We start from the raw sequence: 19,514 nt of genomic DNA, 5'->3' as shown, positions 1-19,514 counted from the left end.
GCATGCAGAAGTTTAATTGTTTGTAGCAAATCCGTTCTCTCATCACTAAAGGATTCTCTAAATAGGGTCGGAAAAATGATAAGCCACAGTAAACACAAAAAATTTCTCATAATGGTTTTATATTGACAGCTACAGTACAGTGCAGTGCTACAACTCAAACGATATGAATACTACGATATGGATACTAGTTCATTGCAAGACCGTGGCTATATATTCTCCAAAAAAACAAGAAAGTACCCTAGTAATTTGCATTCCCTTCAGCAGGTGCATAGCGCGGGAAGCCCAGCGGTATTACAATTGGAAGTTTCAGAAGGAGAAAATGAAAGAATCACGTGATTCTCTTCGTCGCGGTGGGCGTTCAATGTCTCACCTTGAAAATACAGTGAGAGAGATCTCAATTTCATAATCACTATAGGCGAAGCAATGACATCATCAAAACAAGTGGGCTATGGTACCAAAACCTTCTGTTATTACTTCCTTAGGTAACTAAAATCTCGCGTTAGGTCTGTTATTTGTCAAAAAGAGAGTTTTTACACTTTGTTGCACTCTTACATTTTATTGATTAAAATAAGTTTGTTTTAAATAAGAAAAATAAAATCATGCTCAAAATGTGCAATAGCCTATGGGCTATTTAAGAGCAATTGCATGCATTCTTGTTTAGGGTGACATCATCAAACCGTTTGTGTGAGATGATGACACAATTCGAGCTAGTGGTAATCCCTCGTTGTTACAGGGCATTGTTTACATACAGCATTTCACTTTCACTTTCCATAGTGATGACTGACGAGACTGCGCTCTCCCGTAGAATTCCTTCAGTAATTCCATGGCCCTGCTTGCATGACGCAAGATCCACACTTGGTTAAAAACATTCGCTGATTGCGATGGTGTAAATTTCCCCTTTTTTCTTTTTTTATCTTTTAAAGAATCAGCAAATGATGACAATCCAAGAATATGTTGGGCAAATCACGCCGTGCCTCATGGATGACGAAGTCTTGTTAAAACAAACAACTGCCGCTACACCTATGTGTGAAGAAATACTGGCCACATAGCCTACAAAATAAGTAGGCCTAAATAAAAAAAAGGAAAATGTAGGCATTAAGTGTCTATTTCGGTCCAAAGGGCAATATTTAATTAACTAGCCTATATCTCTCTTTGTTTTGTCTGGAAACTAATTCCAAAATCCCAGTCACGGTTTCTTATGTTCAATTTAGAAAAAGAAAAAAAAGTAGCCTATGAAGGGCCAAAACATTGTTGCTCTTTCCAATAAAATGCATAATAGCCTATAGGAATAAGTTATAAGTAATTTCAGAAGGTAATTTGGTTTTAAAAGCTATAAAAGGCCATTGAAAATTAAGAATATAATAAGGAATTAGGCTAAAAATGAGAAATGTATAATAATTTAATGTAAAACGGTGAGTAGCCTATCTTTATTTTATATTTTTTTTAAGCTAACAGTAGAAAATTGTATGCTGCTTTAAGGCTAAAACAAACCTACTCTTAAAACAGAAACATCTAATTTTATTAGAGACCTGGTTCTTATTCTGACTCTGAGGTACAGCTCGGACCAGCATAAAACCACCAGAATGTGTTATTATCCCTGCGTTATTGCAAAGCTTCGTCGGTAGAGGGCAGCGCAACATTGCTGTGGTGACGATTAAACAAGTCTGTCTATGAGATTCGTAGCTAGCTTTACTGTTTACATTTACATGCAAGGCGTTTGCTCTCGAGAAACCTTTTTTTACTGAAATAAATGAAGTTAGTTACAAAACATCTGCATCTATTTACCTTTTGTGTTGTTAACTTTCCTCTTATATAGGCCTAGGCCTAACTAAAAAGTTTATGTCGTGCACTGTTTGCTTGGTCTAGTTTGTGCTTTTGGCTCAATTAAATATATAACGATTAGGCCTTTTTGAGAACTGTCTGAATTAGGAAACTGTTGCGTCCAGTAAATTGCAAAATTGAATCTGACTGAGGGGCATAATATACTTTGGGCTATAAAAAAAAGTTAGATGTTTTGCTAGATTACAAAGATTATCTACTTCAAATGAGGGGGTGGGGGGGGGGGGGGTGGTCATAGATACAGACTACTGGGACATGCTCATACTTGCACATAGGCCTATACAGCAACACCACCTGCCTTTGTGATGTGACTGTATGTCTCAGTATGTTATAAGAACATAAGATATGCACAGTCTAAAACTCGCACACTGTCCAGAGTGTGTTTGTGGCGAGAACATGTGAATCCTCGGCAGGAAATGAGATCGGTCGAGAAGAGGAAACTTTATGTGGCTGGCTTACAGAACAGGAAAGAGGGGGCTTCCTTCCAGAGGATGAGGAAGAGGGAGGACTGCAGAGAGAAAGACAGACATGTGAATGTTTCTAGGCCTTGACAGGGACAGTGTCAAAAATACCACCGATCACTAGGCCTACTCTGTTGAAAAAATCAGCATATGCTGGTTAGGTATGTTTTAAAGCATGGCAGCTGGTTTCAGCTGGTCCTTAGCTGGTCATGAGCTGGTTTAAGATGGTCAAGTGCTGGTCCTAAGAAACTAGCTCCAGCTCAGTACCATCTTACAACCAGATCATGACCAACCAAGGACCAGCATAAACCAGCTGCCATGCTTCAAAACATACCTAACTACACTCTAAAGTTGGGTTGAAAATGGACAAGCCCAGCAATTGGGTTAAATGTTTACCCAACCTGCTGGGTAGTTTTATTTAACTCAACTATTGTTTAGAAATTACTGTATTGCTTGCTTAAAATGAACCCAAAAGTATGTTGTTAATATCTGTAATACATTAACATTATTAATAAGTTTAATGAATAATTCAACAATAAACATTTATTAAATTGCTTATTAATATAATTTTTAGTTATGTGTTAGTTATGTAGCATTTTAGCATCAAAACGTCTTGATAAAGTATACGTTTATAAAAGTATACGATATAAAAGTATAAGTTTATGTGTAATATATGTGTAACAGTAGTAAACTTTAAGTGCACAAATACCGGTAGGTTTCTTATTTGTACTGCATCTGTACTACAAGTGAAGTTATTAGTATACTAGTAGTTTACTATTTTAATACAAATAGTACATTTTTAGTTTATGAAAGTACACTTTGAAGTGTACTCTCAGTAAACTAGTTTAGTAGTTTCATACTGCAAGCATACATTCGTTTTAAGTGAACATAACATTATACTTATAGTTTAATATTTATATATGCACTTTCACTATACCACTATGTTCCTATATGTTTATACTTTAAATATGCCTTTAACTGTAGGTACTTTTACTAATATAAAAACATTTTATTATAGTTTCATGCATCCTGTTTTATCTACACTCGAATGTGGAAGGCAACATTTTCAACAAAAAGTTGAGAAAATAGCTTTTTTGCCAAAACGTCTTGATCAGATTCAACGATGATCAAAACACTGATGGAGTAATGTTAGATGGAGTCCATCAATGGCAAGCCGTTTTGACTTTTATTAATTCACAGGATTTGAATTCTTGATATCAACAATTTAATTTTCACTAGTTAAAATGTTAATTCTTGATATCAACAATTGAATTTCAACTAGTAAACATAAATTTAGTTAATGTATAGTAAAGTGATTTGAAGTAAATTCCTGTACACAACCAGTGGACTAGCCAACTCAAACATTCAGATACGCAGAGTGAATTAGGAACATACTTGTTTTATATTAATATTCTAATCAATATTTTCAAACAATGTAAGTTTAATAAGACTGTATGTAAAACTATGTAGCTATAAAAAAAAGAAAAGAAAAAATAAGTATATTTAATACGCTACTCAGTAAAAAGATTAAAAACAATTACAAGCCAAGTACTTTGAATACTTAATTATACTTTTAAGTATAGCTCAATCAAAAGATTGAGTACAAGTATAGGCCAAATTAGACTTATAAGTGCAATTTTAAGTATATTTCTGAGAAGTATATAAAAAGTAGACTGAAAGTAGCCTATACCTTCTTATTTTTTAGTTTAAAAGAAGTATACTAATAGAACACTTGAATAAATGTTTTTTTTCGTAAGGGTAGTTCAAATGATTTTATCAGTTAAAAAATAAATAAACTGACTGCTTTCCCATGACAAATGATATCATCAATTATGACACAAATTACATCATAATGCACCATCTACAGTCAGAAATAGTTTGTCCTCTCTGAATCCTGCCATGTGAATCATTTATCACCGTTCCAAAACACTGTCACACAAAAATACGACATTATAAAATGTTTATGGTCACACAATAATTAGTTTGCCAAAAATGTACTTCTTGGAGGTGTTAATTCCAAGGAACAGAAAATGCCCCAACTACCTGGCAGACACGACTAAATCACACCTGTCTCAGTGACAGCCTTAAGCTCTGTAAAATGCAAAAACATGTCAGGGGAGTGGCCCCACACTATTAGCCATATGTTAATCAGAAAAGTTAAAAACACTCTCTGCCAGTGAACCATTTTGCTCATTTAGGATAGAGTTTTATTTAAAAGGTTAAGAGTCTGGGTGTCATTCTCGATAGTACTTTGTCCTTTGAAACTCATGTGAACAATATTACTCGGTCTGTATATTTACACATATGGAACATCAGCCGTCTTCGTCCATCACATCCAGTTCCACAGCCATTCTTGTTCACGCTCTAGTCACTTCATACATTGGGTTACCTCACAAACTCCTTCATAAACTTCAGTTGGTCCAGAACTCAGCTGCCCGCATAATTACTAGAACATCTTCCATTGAGCATATCTCTCCTGTCCTGATCCTGTCCTCTGAATTGCTTCATATCTACAAGGCGAAGAGTAGGCCTACTCTTCGATCTTCTTCATCCGTCTCTCATTCGCTTAGTCGCTATGGGGTCCAGGGCATTCAGCTGTGCTGCTCCTCGTTTCTGGAATTTTCTTCCACAATCTTTAAAAGAAAGTGATTGTCTGGCTACTTTTAAATCATGTCTTAAAACGTATTTATTTAAATTAGCCTTCTCTGGTAAATTTTAAATTTATATTGTTAAATAGCTGTTGTTTGTTGTATTGTTTTGTTTTTATGACTATTACTCAACTGTACGGTGTCCTTGAGTGTTTTGAAAGGCGCCTTTAAATAAAATGTATTATTATTATTATTAAATGACACTAGCAGCGCCTTTTATTATTACGTAGCTTACTAGCAAATCTATAAAAGGAAACTAATTTAGCAAAATGTTTCATAGGCAGTACATTATTTAAAAAATATATAAATAATTAAATAATCCAGAGGAAACTATAACATATACATGTTTGTAACAGTCGACACACTCGGTTTCCAACAATGTTAAATGCATCATGTGACTGTGTTCACTAAACAATGTTGAGTAACCAGAACATTGTTTTATGACCTAACTACAGCTGATTCATCTACAACAATTTCCACAATTTTTATTCCAGGAAAGCACTACACATTCCAAGAGCATGCTAAAATGGCACATCACTGAAAGTACAGAGTCCAAAGACAACAGTAAATCTTCACGTGCCCCACCCAGAAAACATACCTTTTTCTTCAGGGGTGGGACATGTCGTCCTGCTCACACATCTGAGGGCGAAGACCAACCTCTTGGTTCCTGGTTCGCCCTCAGTGTTCAGTATGAGATTTCTTAGTATTTATATTTAGTGGTTGTTCTGTTTTATGAAGCCTAAAAGCGATCAGAGGTTGTGCAAACTGGAAGGGAGGGAAGAAACCACCAGAGCCCAAATGGGTGTGAATCAACCACTGGGTGTTATTCATAGAAACTCTGATGTTTTTCATTTAGTAGTTGACATGAGGAGTGCATGAAACTGCCACAAGGGAGCCTGTACAGGGTAGCAAATACCATTCACTGCTCACCGGGACCTGAAAGATGTCAAAAAGCTTGTACTTGCATGAGTAAACAGCAGAGATGAAAGCAGGACTTTCTATTTGCAGGTGAGGAAACTATTTCTAAGTTAAAACATCCTGTCAGTTGTAGTCTCAGTCATGTGTTCCTGTCTACTGCTTTGTTGATTGATTTCACCCACCAACTTTCCGCTGACCTGATTTGTTGATGAGGCACAACTCAGCTTGAAACACATAGTAACATTGTTGAGCTTATTTGATAAGGAACATCATCTTGTCGGAGTTAACAGAGTAATGCTTTATTGGAATAACAATTGGTTTACGAATTATGAGGCTTTTCTTTCTAATGATTCAGTTGAACCATACCCTCATCTCTCTCTCTCTCTTCCTGTTGCTAACTGTCTGAATCTTCTGAAGCTGTGATGTGTGTGCTGGAACAGGAAATGAATGCAGACAGAGGAGGCAGGCAAGCTGAAACTGGCACAAAGCACTAGCGTGTATACACACCCACCCACATACAAGCATACAGACACACACACTGGCCCTGAGCAACAACTGTCAGAGCCGGAGCTATAGGTGGAACGACAAAGCGGTGGCGGCAAAAGACCGAAGCCTGTCAAAGACATTAAGAGGAGTGAGCTTCTAAGAAAGGAAAAGAGATTTAAAGACGAAGAAAAGCAAGAGACCTACAAATGTAACTTGAACAAGAAGAGAAGGAAACAAAGGTGTGGAGAAGATGGTGCTCCGATCCTGCCTCAGCAGGTAATCTTCTATGAATTATTTTATATGTACTTTGTATTCATTCTTAAGGTACTTCACATTGTATTTTTAGCCTCAAGAGTATTCTTTAAAGTCTGTTCGAGATACCTATAACACCTACCTTCCTTTTTTCTTTTTTTCTTTTTTGTTGCGTGACATCTGTCTGCCCACATAAACAGCAACTAGTTGCAGTTTACAAAGAGAAGGCACAGTGAGCCATTTTATGCTATGATGTGAGACCAGAAAATCTGAGCATATGAGCAGCTCTTGATTTTTGGTGTTGAGTTTTATGTCAGTGGCATGTTGATCAATTGAAACTATTAAGCTGATTGGTGAAATGGAGATCAAATGTATTGTAATGTGAGTAACATTGTTATTCAGTGTATTTGGTTCTCATCGTTCTCCGCCCTTAGTAATTCAGCTTTATAATCTGAATGGAACCTGTGAAGAAAGATAAGAAGATTCCTTTTGAATGCATGCTTAATCCATTCACAGTGTGTACGATCAATCTACCCCTTCTGAGAGGACATGTTTTAAACATTTTAGTGTGTAGACTTCACAGAGTGAGAGTGCTCTTTCTGCATTCCTGAGGTGACTGGGCTGGTGGGTGTGGAGGAAAACTGGAACACCACAGATCTGGTACAGCTATTCGAGTGCACGGCCCATAATCTCAGTTCTGCCTCAGGTCTTCCCTGTGTGCACACCTCAAAATAACCCTTCTGACTTTCTGAGGCCTCTCCTTTGGTTGGGTTAAAATCTGAAAGCAAGAATCATACTTTACTTGTAAGCATTTTCACTGTACAGAGTTGGGTTTACTGGTTAACATTTAAAAATGAAAATTCTGTCATTTACTCGCCCTGTAAAATGTTCTTTCTTTCCCGGAACACAAAAGGCAATGTTAGACAGAATGTCCAGGCTGTTCTTTTCCATACAACAACAGTAGATTAAAAACCATCGTTGAAGTAGTCCATATGAAAGGAGCACTAAATTCCAATTCTCCTGAAGCTATACAACAGCTCTGAATGATAAACTGACCAAAGTTATTAATTGCTGAAAATCACATCCACCAGTTTCACATCCCATTGCATTTATATCACGTTTCATGCAGGCAATGAAGTTGGAGATTACTGATATCAAACCTGGTGCATGTTTGAATGCACACATTCACAAATTAGATTTGATCATTTTCACCAAATAAGTTATCAAACAAAGCTATGATGAACTATTTGGTTCTCAATTATTTTTATTATTGCATGTACAAAGTCTCTGGCACACTCTCAAAAATGTAACAAGGAAGAGGAGGGGAAGACAATAGCTTTTAATATTTGTATATTTTTTGTTTTTGTATTTTTATGTTCCGTACCTGACAGACGAAAGATAAAAAGAATATTTCAAACAAAATGTTGGACTGACAAAAATGTGAGGGGGTATAATATGAAGTGTTAGGAAAGCCCTAAATCTAATTCTAAAAGTGAGTGAACACATCACATAGAGAACCATTTTCCTCCCGCCATGAACATCCTGTGAGAGGTCCAGACAGCACAGCAAGGTCAAAGCAAGTCAGGCTAGAGAAAAACAAGGAGTTTCCGTGTTTAAACAGTGTCTAAATGGGAACGGCCTCCTCCAATTGTTCTACACTAACAGCCATTTTCAACTGGAAGGACACCCCTCCCCCCAAATTCAGCATGTGCAGATTCCAAGGTGATTTTCTTTTTAAACCACTCCAACATGATGAATCACACATTGATGTATCTGTCATTTCTGCTTTGCTGCTCTTCAACTCCAGGCCCAAAAGTTGTCAAACAGGTTCTGGCTCTCTCCTTCAAATGTGCATTGTTTTTTAAAAATACATTAAGTGTCCAGTATGAGATCTAAGTTGGCATAACAGCATAACAGTATGAAGAAGATATATTCTCAGAATCAAATGTATAGCAGTGCTTTTGGCCACTCCCTCCTTGGATTGTGCAATGTGCTTCTTTGGTAGACCACAAGGCTTCCTCTCAATCCATTGCCACCCCCTGGTTTATAAAGCAAGAAGGGGGTCTGGCCTTCCGTTTACTTCCCTATTTAAGGAAGGACTGCTCTGTTTGTCTACAAACTCTCTTGGTAAGCTTTTTCACGTGTACAAGGGTGGTGTTCTTCGTCTCGCTTGTCTCTCGGGAGACATGTCTTGACTTGTTAAAAACAGCAGCTGATGTTGTTTTGGCAAGAGGCTGAGCTGGATTTTTCTCCTTTTCATATTGATAAGATTAATTAATTTAAATTTGCCTTTTTTGGGGGGGGGGGGGGGGGGCAAATTTAAATTTCCAGTTTCCTATGGCATGATGCAGGATCAGTTAAAATAGTTAAAATAGTTGTTAAATTAATCTTTTTGTGACAAATTTCAAATGACATTACATTCCAGTGCAGTGGTGGCTGTAAGATCTGCAAAATCGCTTACATCAGGTGTGTTTTTACATAAATGAAATGCTTTTGAGAGTTTATTTTCGTAATTGAAGAATATAGGCAAATAAACAAAATACAAATTTACCAATCTATCTCAAACTTAAAAGATTTTTAAACTTAAAAATTTGAAAGGCTCATGACAGCTGGCTCTATCACTCACTCTCATAAAATAAAAACATCAGGTCTTTTAAAGTTAGCTAGTTACATACCTCTGTGTAGTGATTAAACAAGAACAAATATGTAATTAATCAAATCAAAACTTGTTACAAAACCTTAACGCTGTTCTTTTGAACTTTCTATTCATCAAAGAATCCTGAACAAATTGTACTATCATATTAGAATGATTTCTGAAAGATCATGTGACACTGAATACTGGTGTAATGATGCTGAAAATTCAGCTTTGACATCACAAGAATAAATTACATTTTAAAACATATTCAAACAGAAAACAGTTATTTTAAATTGTAGTAATATCTCACAATATTACATTTTTATTAATTAATAAAATTTATAAATTAAATAAATGCAGCCTTAGTGAGAAGAGACTTATTTGAAAAAAAAAAAATTCGGCAGTAAATGTATGTATATATATATATATATATATATATATATATATATATATATATATATATATATATATATATATATATATATATATATATATATATATATATATATATATATATATATATATATATATATATATATGTGTGTGTGTATCGTTAATCTGATTGATCTAGGCTGCTTTATCCCAAAAGCATTGTGAGCTAAATTGATTGTATGAGACCACTGGTGGCAATGGTTTTACAATCTACTTAGGCTTATGCTTTTGGAAAACGCAGTCCTGATTGCTAAATTTAAATTGAGCAATTTTCTACCATGCTATCCTGTTTATTTAAACTACTAGAACATTGCAAAACGCTATGCTTTAATCTTACTTGAGTGGCTATGGAGGCCACGCTAGATTGATTGCTTCAGGTCATTGATCAAAAAGATGACATTTAACCGTTATTGGTCCATATCAGTGCACTACATCACAGTGGCCTGCCCTAAATTCTCTTAAGTTAAACATCAGATGTTGACAAAAGGTGTAGGTTAGAGATATCCTGTCAGCTTAAAATGATACAGAGCTCTTGGAATGTGGTACTGTGTGATGTAATGAAATACTTGGCCTGCTTTTACTGCAGAATTTGTAGTGACTGCACCATGTTAAGTCTACCTATGACAGTCCACAAAACTTAAGATATAACTTTGTGAGATGAGTAGTATTCTCTATCTCACTTTGATAGAATCAGGTTTGTTGGGTAATGACTGAACAGCTGGACCAGTAAAAAGGTTAGCCAAAGTGCTGTTGTTTTTGTACTTATATCAGGTGCTCTTTGCTTATGACTCAGATGTGAGAACAGCAATTAAACAGTAATCCGTGTCTTGTGCTCAACCTGCTTTTTATAATCCTCTCATTTGTTTTCTACCCACAGGAGGGCATTTCCTGAACCTTGATTCCAGCTTGATTCCCTTAAGGGGCGAATGGGTGAGACGGGTAAGATGACGTCCTTAAACAGTCTGGGCCTAGTTTTGGTGGAGTTTGAATATGAATATGAGGGCCGGGATGGCCACATGGTGTCCATTAAACCCAACGAGCGCTACATCCTCCTAGCCAAAACAAACGATCATTGGTGGCATGTGTGCAAAGATGAACGAGCCAGGCCATTTTATATCCCTGCTAATTATGTAAAAGAGCTTCCACCCAACATCCCTTCACCTCTGGACTTTAGAGAGCCTCCAGCCCCTGATGTGAAGCTTGCGGTGCCTGACCTCACAGAGATACGCAAACCAGATGAGGTGACAATTAAACTTCGCTCCAAAGGGAATTACCACAAGACAGAAAACCGTATGTCGACATTTGGCGTTCCTTTGGATTTACATGAGCCCCCTTCTTACAAACATGGTGGACCTTCAGATTCTCTCCTCTCCCTGAACACAGTTTCTGCCTCAGATTCATCACAACAGAAGAAGAGGAGTCAAGCGACTAATCTGCTGCTCAGCTCCCGCAATGCTCCAGCTGAAACAGTGCCTGATAAGTTTAGAGTTCCCAGCTTCAACCCAGCCGACCCCATCCATAGACCTACCCCTGCCAAACCTGTGGAGCTCCCTGTCGTCAAGAACCTAAATGAGACCAGGCCTCAGAGGAAGTCTCCCGAGCTGGAATCCCCAATAGACCCTGAAAGTGAAAGTTCCAGTTCAGAACCACTGCCATCACCAGACTCTGAGAATATTTATGAATCCATATCGGACCTGAATCTAGACCTGTTGTCACTGACAGACAAAGCACCTGCTGGATTGCCAAACCCTCAGACCAACACTTCATGCTCACCTCCAACAATAAAGGTACAGTTTAACTGTTTATAAGTGTTGCTAATTTATAATGCCTTTTAGATTCTTATTCCTTTCCAGAATTTGAATTGAGGTAGCAAACAGAACGTAGAATTTGCAATTAAAATTTAAGGATGCAGAATTCAAATTCATTCAAATTCATATAACTGCAATAAGTGTAATTTTAAATTAAAAGTCAAACTTTGAATTAAACAAAAAAGGTATTTAAATTTAAAGACCATATATGCCTTTCAGGACAAAGCCTTGATTACTCTGATAGAAACAAGAACGCATGTTTTCAAATCCTCTTTGTAGCATTGATTTCCCTTTCAAAATGTGACTTTTGATAGTTCCTTAAATGGCACTGACCTATTTCAGTAGAGACACAGAAACAATCTTTTGAGGACATTGACAGCATTGCCTTTCACATATACTGTAATGTTATTGTTATTTCAATTTTGTGTTTTCTATCTTCCTTAGAGAAAAGGTAGCTTGGGTATTACTATTGTAGAACAAAATTGGACTGTGTTGGACTAAACTAATGACTTTTGACCTTTAAACTGTGTATTTTTGACAAATATATTATCTTTGCTTGTGTGGTAGTATTTATCAAAGGAAATGTTTTGTTCATGTCATCAAAGTGGGCCACTGGGAGGCGATGTTGGCATGCTGCATAAAGTGTAGGCAGTACATGTTTTTTTTCCCGTTAAGAATTGAGCTTCACTATATATGAACACTAAGTGTACAGTACAGTTTCAGCGTTACTTGCACCTCGTACAGAATTTTGAGACAGCCATGATCTTGATGTGATCAAGTCAACATCAAAGAGACATTTTGTCCTCTTAAAAAGCAGTTACTCAGCTGTTTTGGAGACACACAATGGGAAATAAAGGAGAGCCGCTTCACAATAAGGCCTTCCTACATGACATCAGAACAGGATATTACAGCTTTTCCTACAGCGAAGGAAGGATATAGTGAGGCAAAGCTTGTGTGTTTTAGCATTTGAAAGACATTTAGAGACACTCTCATCTTATAAAAACGTATGCCATCATCACGTATGCATAGCAATATTCCATGATAGCCATGTCCCTGTAAACTGACTAAATATATCCAAAGAAAATATATATTTTTTAAAATTCACTCTGTAATGCACTTAATTGTGTCTCTTTACAGGTTGTTAGGGCGCCCATCCCTTTTTTCATGTGCGTGAACACATTTTAGATGTTTGAACACTGTGCCACAGAGTTAATAAGATCTACAGGACATGTCACTACAGGGTTAGGTTTTCTTTTGTGTCAGTTGTCTCTTAAAGAATACGGGATTAAAATGTTTGCATCTCCAAAGTTCAGTCAAATTCATACCTAAAATGATTATAATGATACAACATTCCTAATTGTGTTATTTGTTTCAGAATACAGCTTTGGCAGTACAGTAAAAAAAAAAAAAAAAAAAGTATAATTTTGCATGTACACTTCAAAGGAAACATGTTAATCTCCTGGGACACTGTTAACAGGTTTTGGGATCTGAGTCAGGCTTGGTGTTGTAGCTGCAAGGTTACTATTGGTAGCACAGATGCTTTCAGCTTCTGTTTCAAAACCAGTAAATGATCCTGAAGATAATTGAAATTTGATGGAAAGCAAGGGAAGGAGAGAGACTGAAGTCTGAAAGAGAGAGAGGTTTTTGTTCTCATTTAAAAAGAAAATTTCCCATTCTCTACTACTTTGGTAATTCAAATAATTGTCATAAAGCCACTGAAACATTGAAAATAGGAGGGAGGAGAGAAATATGGAGAGTGAGCGCGAAAGAGAGAGGCTTTGGGCTTACCTTTTAAGGAAATATCTTTCTAAGAATATATATTTTATATAAAATGTCCATATTCATTTGTTTCATCACAAAGCATTTTTACAAAAATCCAGAGAAAGTTAATTCTCATGTTCTCAGTTTCTTTGAATATTTGCCTCATTCCAAAGCATTTGAGTAGTGGACAGTGCCAGCAAAGTGCACTTCACTGAAATGTGATGGGGTTTTTTGTCTTTTGATTAAATATCACATGAAACAGATGAATGCAATGGGTGTCGGTTCCACTCTTGTTTGGGAATAGCTTGGAATTTCTTTGGAAACGAAGGGCAGAGGCTCAGTGGGAGTGGAGCTCTCAGTGCACCTGTATCATGTTTCAAAGCCATTGTTAGTCTGTCTACATCAGTGTACATGACAAATGTTTCACACAAAACCAGTACTGTGTGAAGCTTCGGATCTGAAGGTCCTCAGATGACTTTATGCTTCTATCCATTTTACTTTTCAACGCGGAAATATGCGAGACTTCTGATTAATTAGCTGCTATAGGGAAATGACAAGAAGAATATATCAAAGTGCAGTAAACTGTAAAACTGTTTGCGAACTTTGCACTAAAAACCAGCGTGTAGAGACTATACATTAAAATAATATGGTAGAAATGCAAGTTTTTAGAACTTTCCTTTTCTTTTGAGTTCTCAAAACTGACACATTTTAAGTTATCTGAATTGTTTGATTGTTTTGAATCTTATGAACTTGTTTCTTTTAAGACAAACTTAAATTTAACTGAAACTTGGCTGGGATCATCATGTTACCATCATGGTGACGAGTGGAGCATGAGCTTAGTTTGTGAACAGATATAAAATATGTTAAATGTTCTATATTGCTGTAGCCTACTCATTCAGCAAGTGCTATGCTACGCTAATACTATCAAAGCATTGTTATCAGTTAGCAAAGTAGTATTGAATTAGCTAGTTAAAGCTAGCCAAGTTTCCACTACTAAAAATATTTAAGTTCCACAACATATATTTTATTTAAATGTATGAATTAGCTTACTCAAATATTATGATATTTATATTTATAATATTATTACACAATGTAATGTGCAATGACGTAGTTTCCCAGACTCTATAGTCTATAGAGACTTTAAAAAAGTCAAGGTATACATGGTTACCATATTTTAAGAATGTCCATGAGCTCAATTCAGGTATTGAAGTACATTTGTAATCACTATAGGCTCACATTTACTCAATCACAATCATATGCCAGCTATGTGTAGGCAATTGTACGTCTATTTGTCTACTGGCAACAAGCATGAACAGAGATGACAGCTGGTCCATTCCTGCTATAATGCCCCTCAGCCACCAGCACGTTTACAAAACAAAGGAGGAGTTCTTCCTGAAGGCCTCCAAATCTCATTTTACTGCTTAAAACCCAAACAAGCTGTGAACAACTCCCACCCTAACCCACACCACAGGCACTGTGAATCTCCATCTACCCGTGTCCTTTCCTCTGACCCTCGGCGTGACAGATGGCCGTGAAGAGCTAGGAATACATCTAAAGGCTAAAGGATACACCACTTTCGTTTTACAACACGAGTAGGCTAGGCTACTGTTCGTATCTGCCCTTGTAAACATAAAACGCAGCCAGGTTGGTAGAGAAAGAGTTAAAAGACGAAGGTGGGTCGGCGCTCCCTTGTTGTGTGGTAGTTTACCTGCACGAGCTCCGCTCCAGGGAGGCGGACTTGACTCTTTCATCGCAGATTCATCGCAGCGGAAATAAATAACAGGTAGGCTATTATTATACTTTATACCTCATTTACTTATGAGCGACGAAGGTAGAACTTAACGTGCTGTTTTTTAGACGGCTTCGTTGATAGTAATGAACGTTCGCGAGACTCCACAGCTTTGCGCGCGAATGGTCACAGTAGCCTAGGCTACTTTCTTACTTGCGGTGTATGGCATAGTCACATTTTTTATTTTGTTTGTAGTGTGCTTTTCACAGTATATGGTTTCTATGCAGCCCATGCCTTAATACTGTTTTTTTTTTTTCTTCAAATTTCAAAATTTACGGATCAAAATAAAAAGTGGACTTTAGGCTCCACGCTTTAATAGCTACCTAAAGACATTATTGCTGTTAAATGATTACCATGCTTTGCCAGAGTGTTTTTTTTTTTTTTTTACACAGGATAGTAAGTTGACTCTATTCATCATTTGATTAGTGTACATACTAAAACTAAAACTGTAGGCTATTTCCATGTTAAAATTAATAGTTTTGTGTAAACCTGGACATATGTTTATTGTTAAAAGAAAGCTATAGTATCTGAAAAGATTTTTGGTCCCACTTTATATTAGGTGGCCTTAATTATATGTACTTGCATCAAAAAAAGAAAAAAAAAAAGTACAATATAGGCCTACTTATTGTGTTCATATTGTATTTCAAAACACAATTGAGGTGGGATACGGGTAAAGTTAGGGACTGGTGTGGTGGTATGGGTAAGTTTAAGGGTAGGGTTAGGTGTAAGGGAAGTGTCAGTGTAATTATAATTATTACATGATGCAGGTCATTTTTTTATGTAAGTACAATGTAAAAACATGCATGTATCAAACTATTAATTTAAAGGTTAGTGCATAGTAGTTAAGGCCACCTAATATAAAGTGGGTCCAGATCTTTCATCATCTCACACTTATAGACACAAACTCGACTGTTTTGCCCAGCTTTTGCCTTCTCACTGGAGTAGAGCTATTATGAGCAGATAATGGTACTTGCTCTCTGAACTGCTCAGTGATAAGCTGTAAAACAGTTGTTTCATTGATTGATAATATTGGTGCAGATTGTTTTTTAAAGCCTGTCTGATTACTATTTCTTTGCACATTACATTTCAATTTGATCAATACTGCCTCTTTTGGATATTAATATTTTGCAATTACAACATGATCGAGCCAAAAATGTTCATATGTATGCAAGTGTGAAAAAGTTTGTGTCCTCAAAACGTTTGATAATTATTATTTACATGCATTTAAACTTTGAAGCTAACTCTAGTGAGTCACCACTCACAATTTTATCTGATTGGTTGACAAATGAATCAGTGTCCATGTGATTTATTTTGTGACTAATAGTTGTCATCTAGTTTGAATTCCTTATATGAATTCCTTTTCTTCTAATCAGATATATTCATTTGGGTTTGCTTTTAGTAAGACCTAAGTGATCAGCAAAAAAGAAATCTCAGTTTAAAAGATTAGAACTTGGTTTGATTCCTGGTTTCTGTTATTGTTTGTGTGGCAAAGGGAAGAACTGAGAACTGAATGATCAAGAATGGGGTCAAATTACACTGGAATGCCACATCATAATAAGACTATTTTAAGACTTTAGGCAAATGATTAACCAAACATTACTTGGTGAACAGTGATTTTCAGCAGTTTACTGTATGCTGACAATAGTTCATGGGTTTATATGAAATATGTTTAGTTACCTGTAACCCGAAGGATTTTGTTTAAAAATCAAAGTGTTAGTCATTACAGATTAGTTTTTCTCTAAAACATGAATGTAAACAACACAGCGGTAGTGCAATTCATCTGGACTGTTGAACACTTTATTTGGCTGTAGGCATGTGTATCAGTGTCAAAATGAGACGGCACAAAAACAAACAAACTCAAATGCAGTTTCCTTGACACCTGGTAGACTGTTCGGCTTTGAATAAAACTACCAGTACAATTATTTTTACATTTACATTGCTTGCCTGTGCAAAACATCCCACCATAACCCTATAATATGTTTGGACATTTTATAATTAATTGGCACAAATATTGATAAGTTCTACCACCTTTCCTCAACAAGCCAAACAATTTTGAGTTACATGCCAAAGTTTAATATCTTAAGTTAGGGGTTTAGAAACATCTCTAAAATATGAGCAGTACTAAAAGTTTGTTATTTGAGTTAAATCTGGCCTGTTCTCACTGTTTGTAAACCTGATGATTCTGATTGCAATGTTGGTATGATGCTTGAGATACAGATGCATCCATCCATCCACAGGGCCATCTTTAAAGCGAAATCAGGCTTTTGAGGTTTTATTTGAATGACAAAACCCCAGTCTCTCTCTGTAGTCTCTCTCTCTTACCGCTTGATTTGATTACACCAGAAGCCTGTCCCACCCAGTTCTTCGCACATAGCTTGTTCAAAAGGAAAGAGGAAGTAATGGGAGAGACTAAATTTGTGATTTCAGTTTGCAAGCCCTACTTCCTCTATTGGAATAATGGGGCTTTGCATACGCTAAAGCGTATTACTTGAAACTTAAAAATGTAATTTTACAAATATCAGCATTCATAGCTTTGGTTTTTCTTCAAACGCAGATCACAGGATGTTTACTGGGCCTATATGGTTATATTTGTTTATTTTAATTAGCATTACTCCACCTCAAAAGGAAATGATGTGTTCCTCCACCCACAGCAGTTAGTTTGTGTTCCCAGTTGAGCTTTCTGTGTTTGTATGTGCGTTTTGGACCCTCAGGAGATCCACTTTAGCTTTTCTGTCAAACAATCTGATGTGCCCCTCCCCTAAAGCCTGATGTTAATTTGCAATTTCTTTGGATCTCTACTCGCTGTATACCTGCTGGTAATGTAGCTGAGCTGTAGTTCGGCGGAAAAGCGTTTCCAGATCTTGTGGTGTTTTGAAACTCTCGCTTCTTCCATATGCGGTCTGAACACAATAATTAGGGCCCGAGCATCGATGGTGCGAGGACCCTATTGCTGCATTTATTGAGTTTTAATGTGCTTTCTGGTCCTTTTTTATGAGAGGAATTTTATTTTGATAACCGTTCGGATGGAAGTGAAAGAGGTGATCCTTAAGGCTTGCCGTACACTTATGCCCAGGCTGCAGACCTTTCTAGGGTTTCGTAAGGTAAGCGGTAAACACAAGGTAGCATTGTGAAGCTGAGACTAGGTTTTGTGGGAATGCCGTGACAGATATGCAGGTAGGATATCGTGAACACACTGATTTACTTCAGTGCTTGTGAGACTAGCATTGTTTGCTTAAAAGAAACTGTTGTTTACCCTTTAAAGATTTTCTTCTCAAAGTTTGTTACTGCTAGAGAAGAGGTGACACATGGTCAAACGTTTTACTTCTGTTTTGCTGCCTTGAACTGACACCATAAATAAATTGTAATTGTTACTCGGTCATTCATGTTTTCATATCATAAAAGAGATTTTGGATGACAATTTAGCCTGCATGGAACACCAGAATTTAAATGGTAGATAATGCAAATCCAATACTCGCACTTGATAACATTTTTGCAGATTGATAGATTGAGAATATTATGAATATTATGAAAAATAATGGATTGTCATATAGCTTGTTCTGCATTTGTCCTGTTGTTTCCCCCCGAAGTTGTCACCAGCTTTATTTTAGCAGTTCATATGAAATTTCAAGCAGTGAGAGCTGTATACTGTAGTCTAATGTGCATCTAAATGTATTTTAAACAACATTTTTCAAATTCTTGTATAATTATTTAACATGCAATTTTAGGCTACACTGTATTTTAAGGTGTCCCTGTTACAGTGTACATGTACATTTAAGTACTGAGTAATTATAATTAACTACATGTGCTTACTGTAGGTTTAGGGTTAGGAATAGAGGTTGGTTTAGGGTAAGTTGAATGTAATATATGCGTAATTTAACTACATGTCACTTGTAATGACACTGTAAAATAAAGTTACCCAATTTTATGACTATATTAATTAAGAGATTAATACATTAAATATTTGTACTTAGTCACACTGCATGACTTTAGTGAACATGAAAAGTCTAAAATGTGATTTAAAATGCATTGTCTATTTACAGCACTTGAAATATACACTTATATAATTGATATACATATATTGTATGTATGTAAAAATTAAGTTGGCCTGTTTACTGCATTTTATTGTTTTTATTGTACAATATTGTACAACATTGTTTTACATTATTTGGATGTAGTTGGGGTCTTTTTTAGCTGGCACATGTGATTCAGTTTTTTTTGTGTGAAATGGCTGTACAATTTGGCAGTAGTCCACACTCCACCATTATGTGTGTATCAAGCTCTTCTCAAATGTCCAGCGTGCAGCGGAAACCTCTGCCCGTAGTTCTGTTTTGATCTTGGCTTCCCTTCCCCTGAGATTGTGTGTTGTGCTTTGGAAAACACATTATCTGGATGCATCCAAATTTTGAAAGGACATGGTATCCAGAGAAACTTTCACTTGGTCTAAACAAACACAGGTTTTCATTAAGAGGGCCTGTTGTTGATGTT

The 19,514-nt window shown here is 36.4% G+C and overlaps 1 protein-coding gene across 4 annotated transcripts in view; it reads left to right on the top strand.

The window, feature by feature from the left end:
• The first annotated feature begins 5,629 nt into the window (after positions 1–5,629).
• Positions 5,630–19,514, top strand: part of arhgap27l (Rho GTPase activating protein 27, like) — a 29,153-nt gene continuing 15,268 nt past the window's right edge. For all 4 annotated transcript variants that reach the window (XM_079826987.1, XM_079826986.1, XM_079826985.1 and 1 more), the window contains exons 1-3: positions 5,630–5,956; positions 6,284–6,628; positions 10,549–11,458. In XM_079826987.1, coding sequence (XP_079683113.1) covers positions 10,598–11,458 — 861 coding nt within the window. In that variant the 5' untranslated portion in view covers positions 5,630–5,956; positions 6,284–6,628; positions 10,549–10,597. The remainder of the gene's footprint in view (positions 5,957–6,283; positions 6,629–10,548; positions 11,459–19,514) is intronic.

This window comes from Gobio gobio, assembly GCF_949357685.1.
Source record: "Gobio gobio genome assembly, chromosome: 1".
NCBI classification, from domain to species: Eukaryota; Metazoa; Chordata; class Actinopteri; order Cypriniformes; family Gobionidae; genus Gobio; species Gobio gobio.
This window is presented reverse-complemented; position numbering and strand designations above follow the sequence as displayed.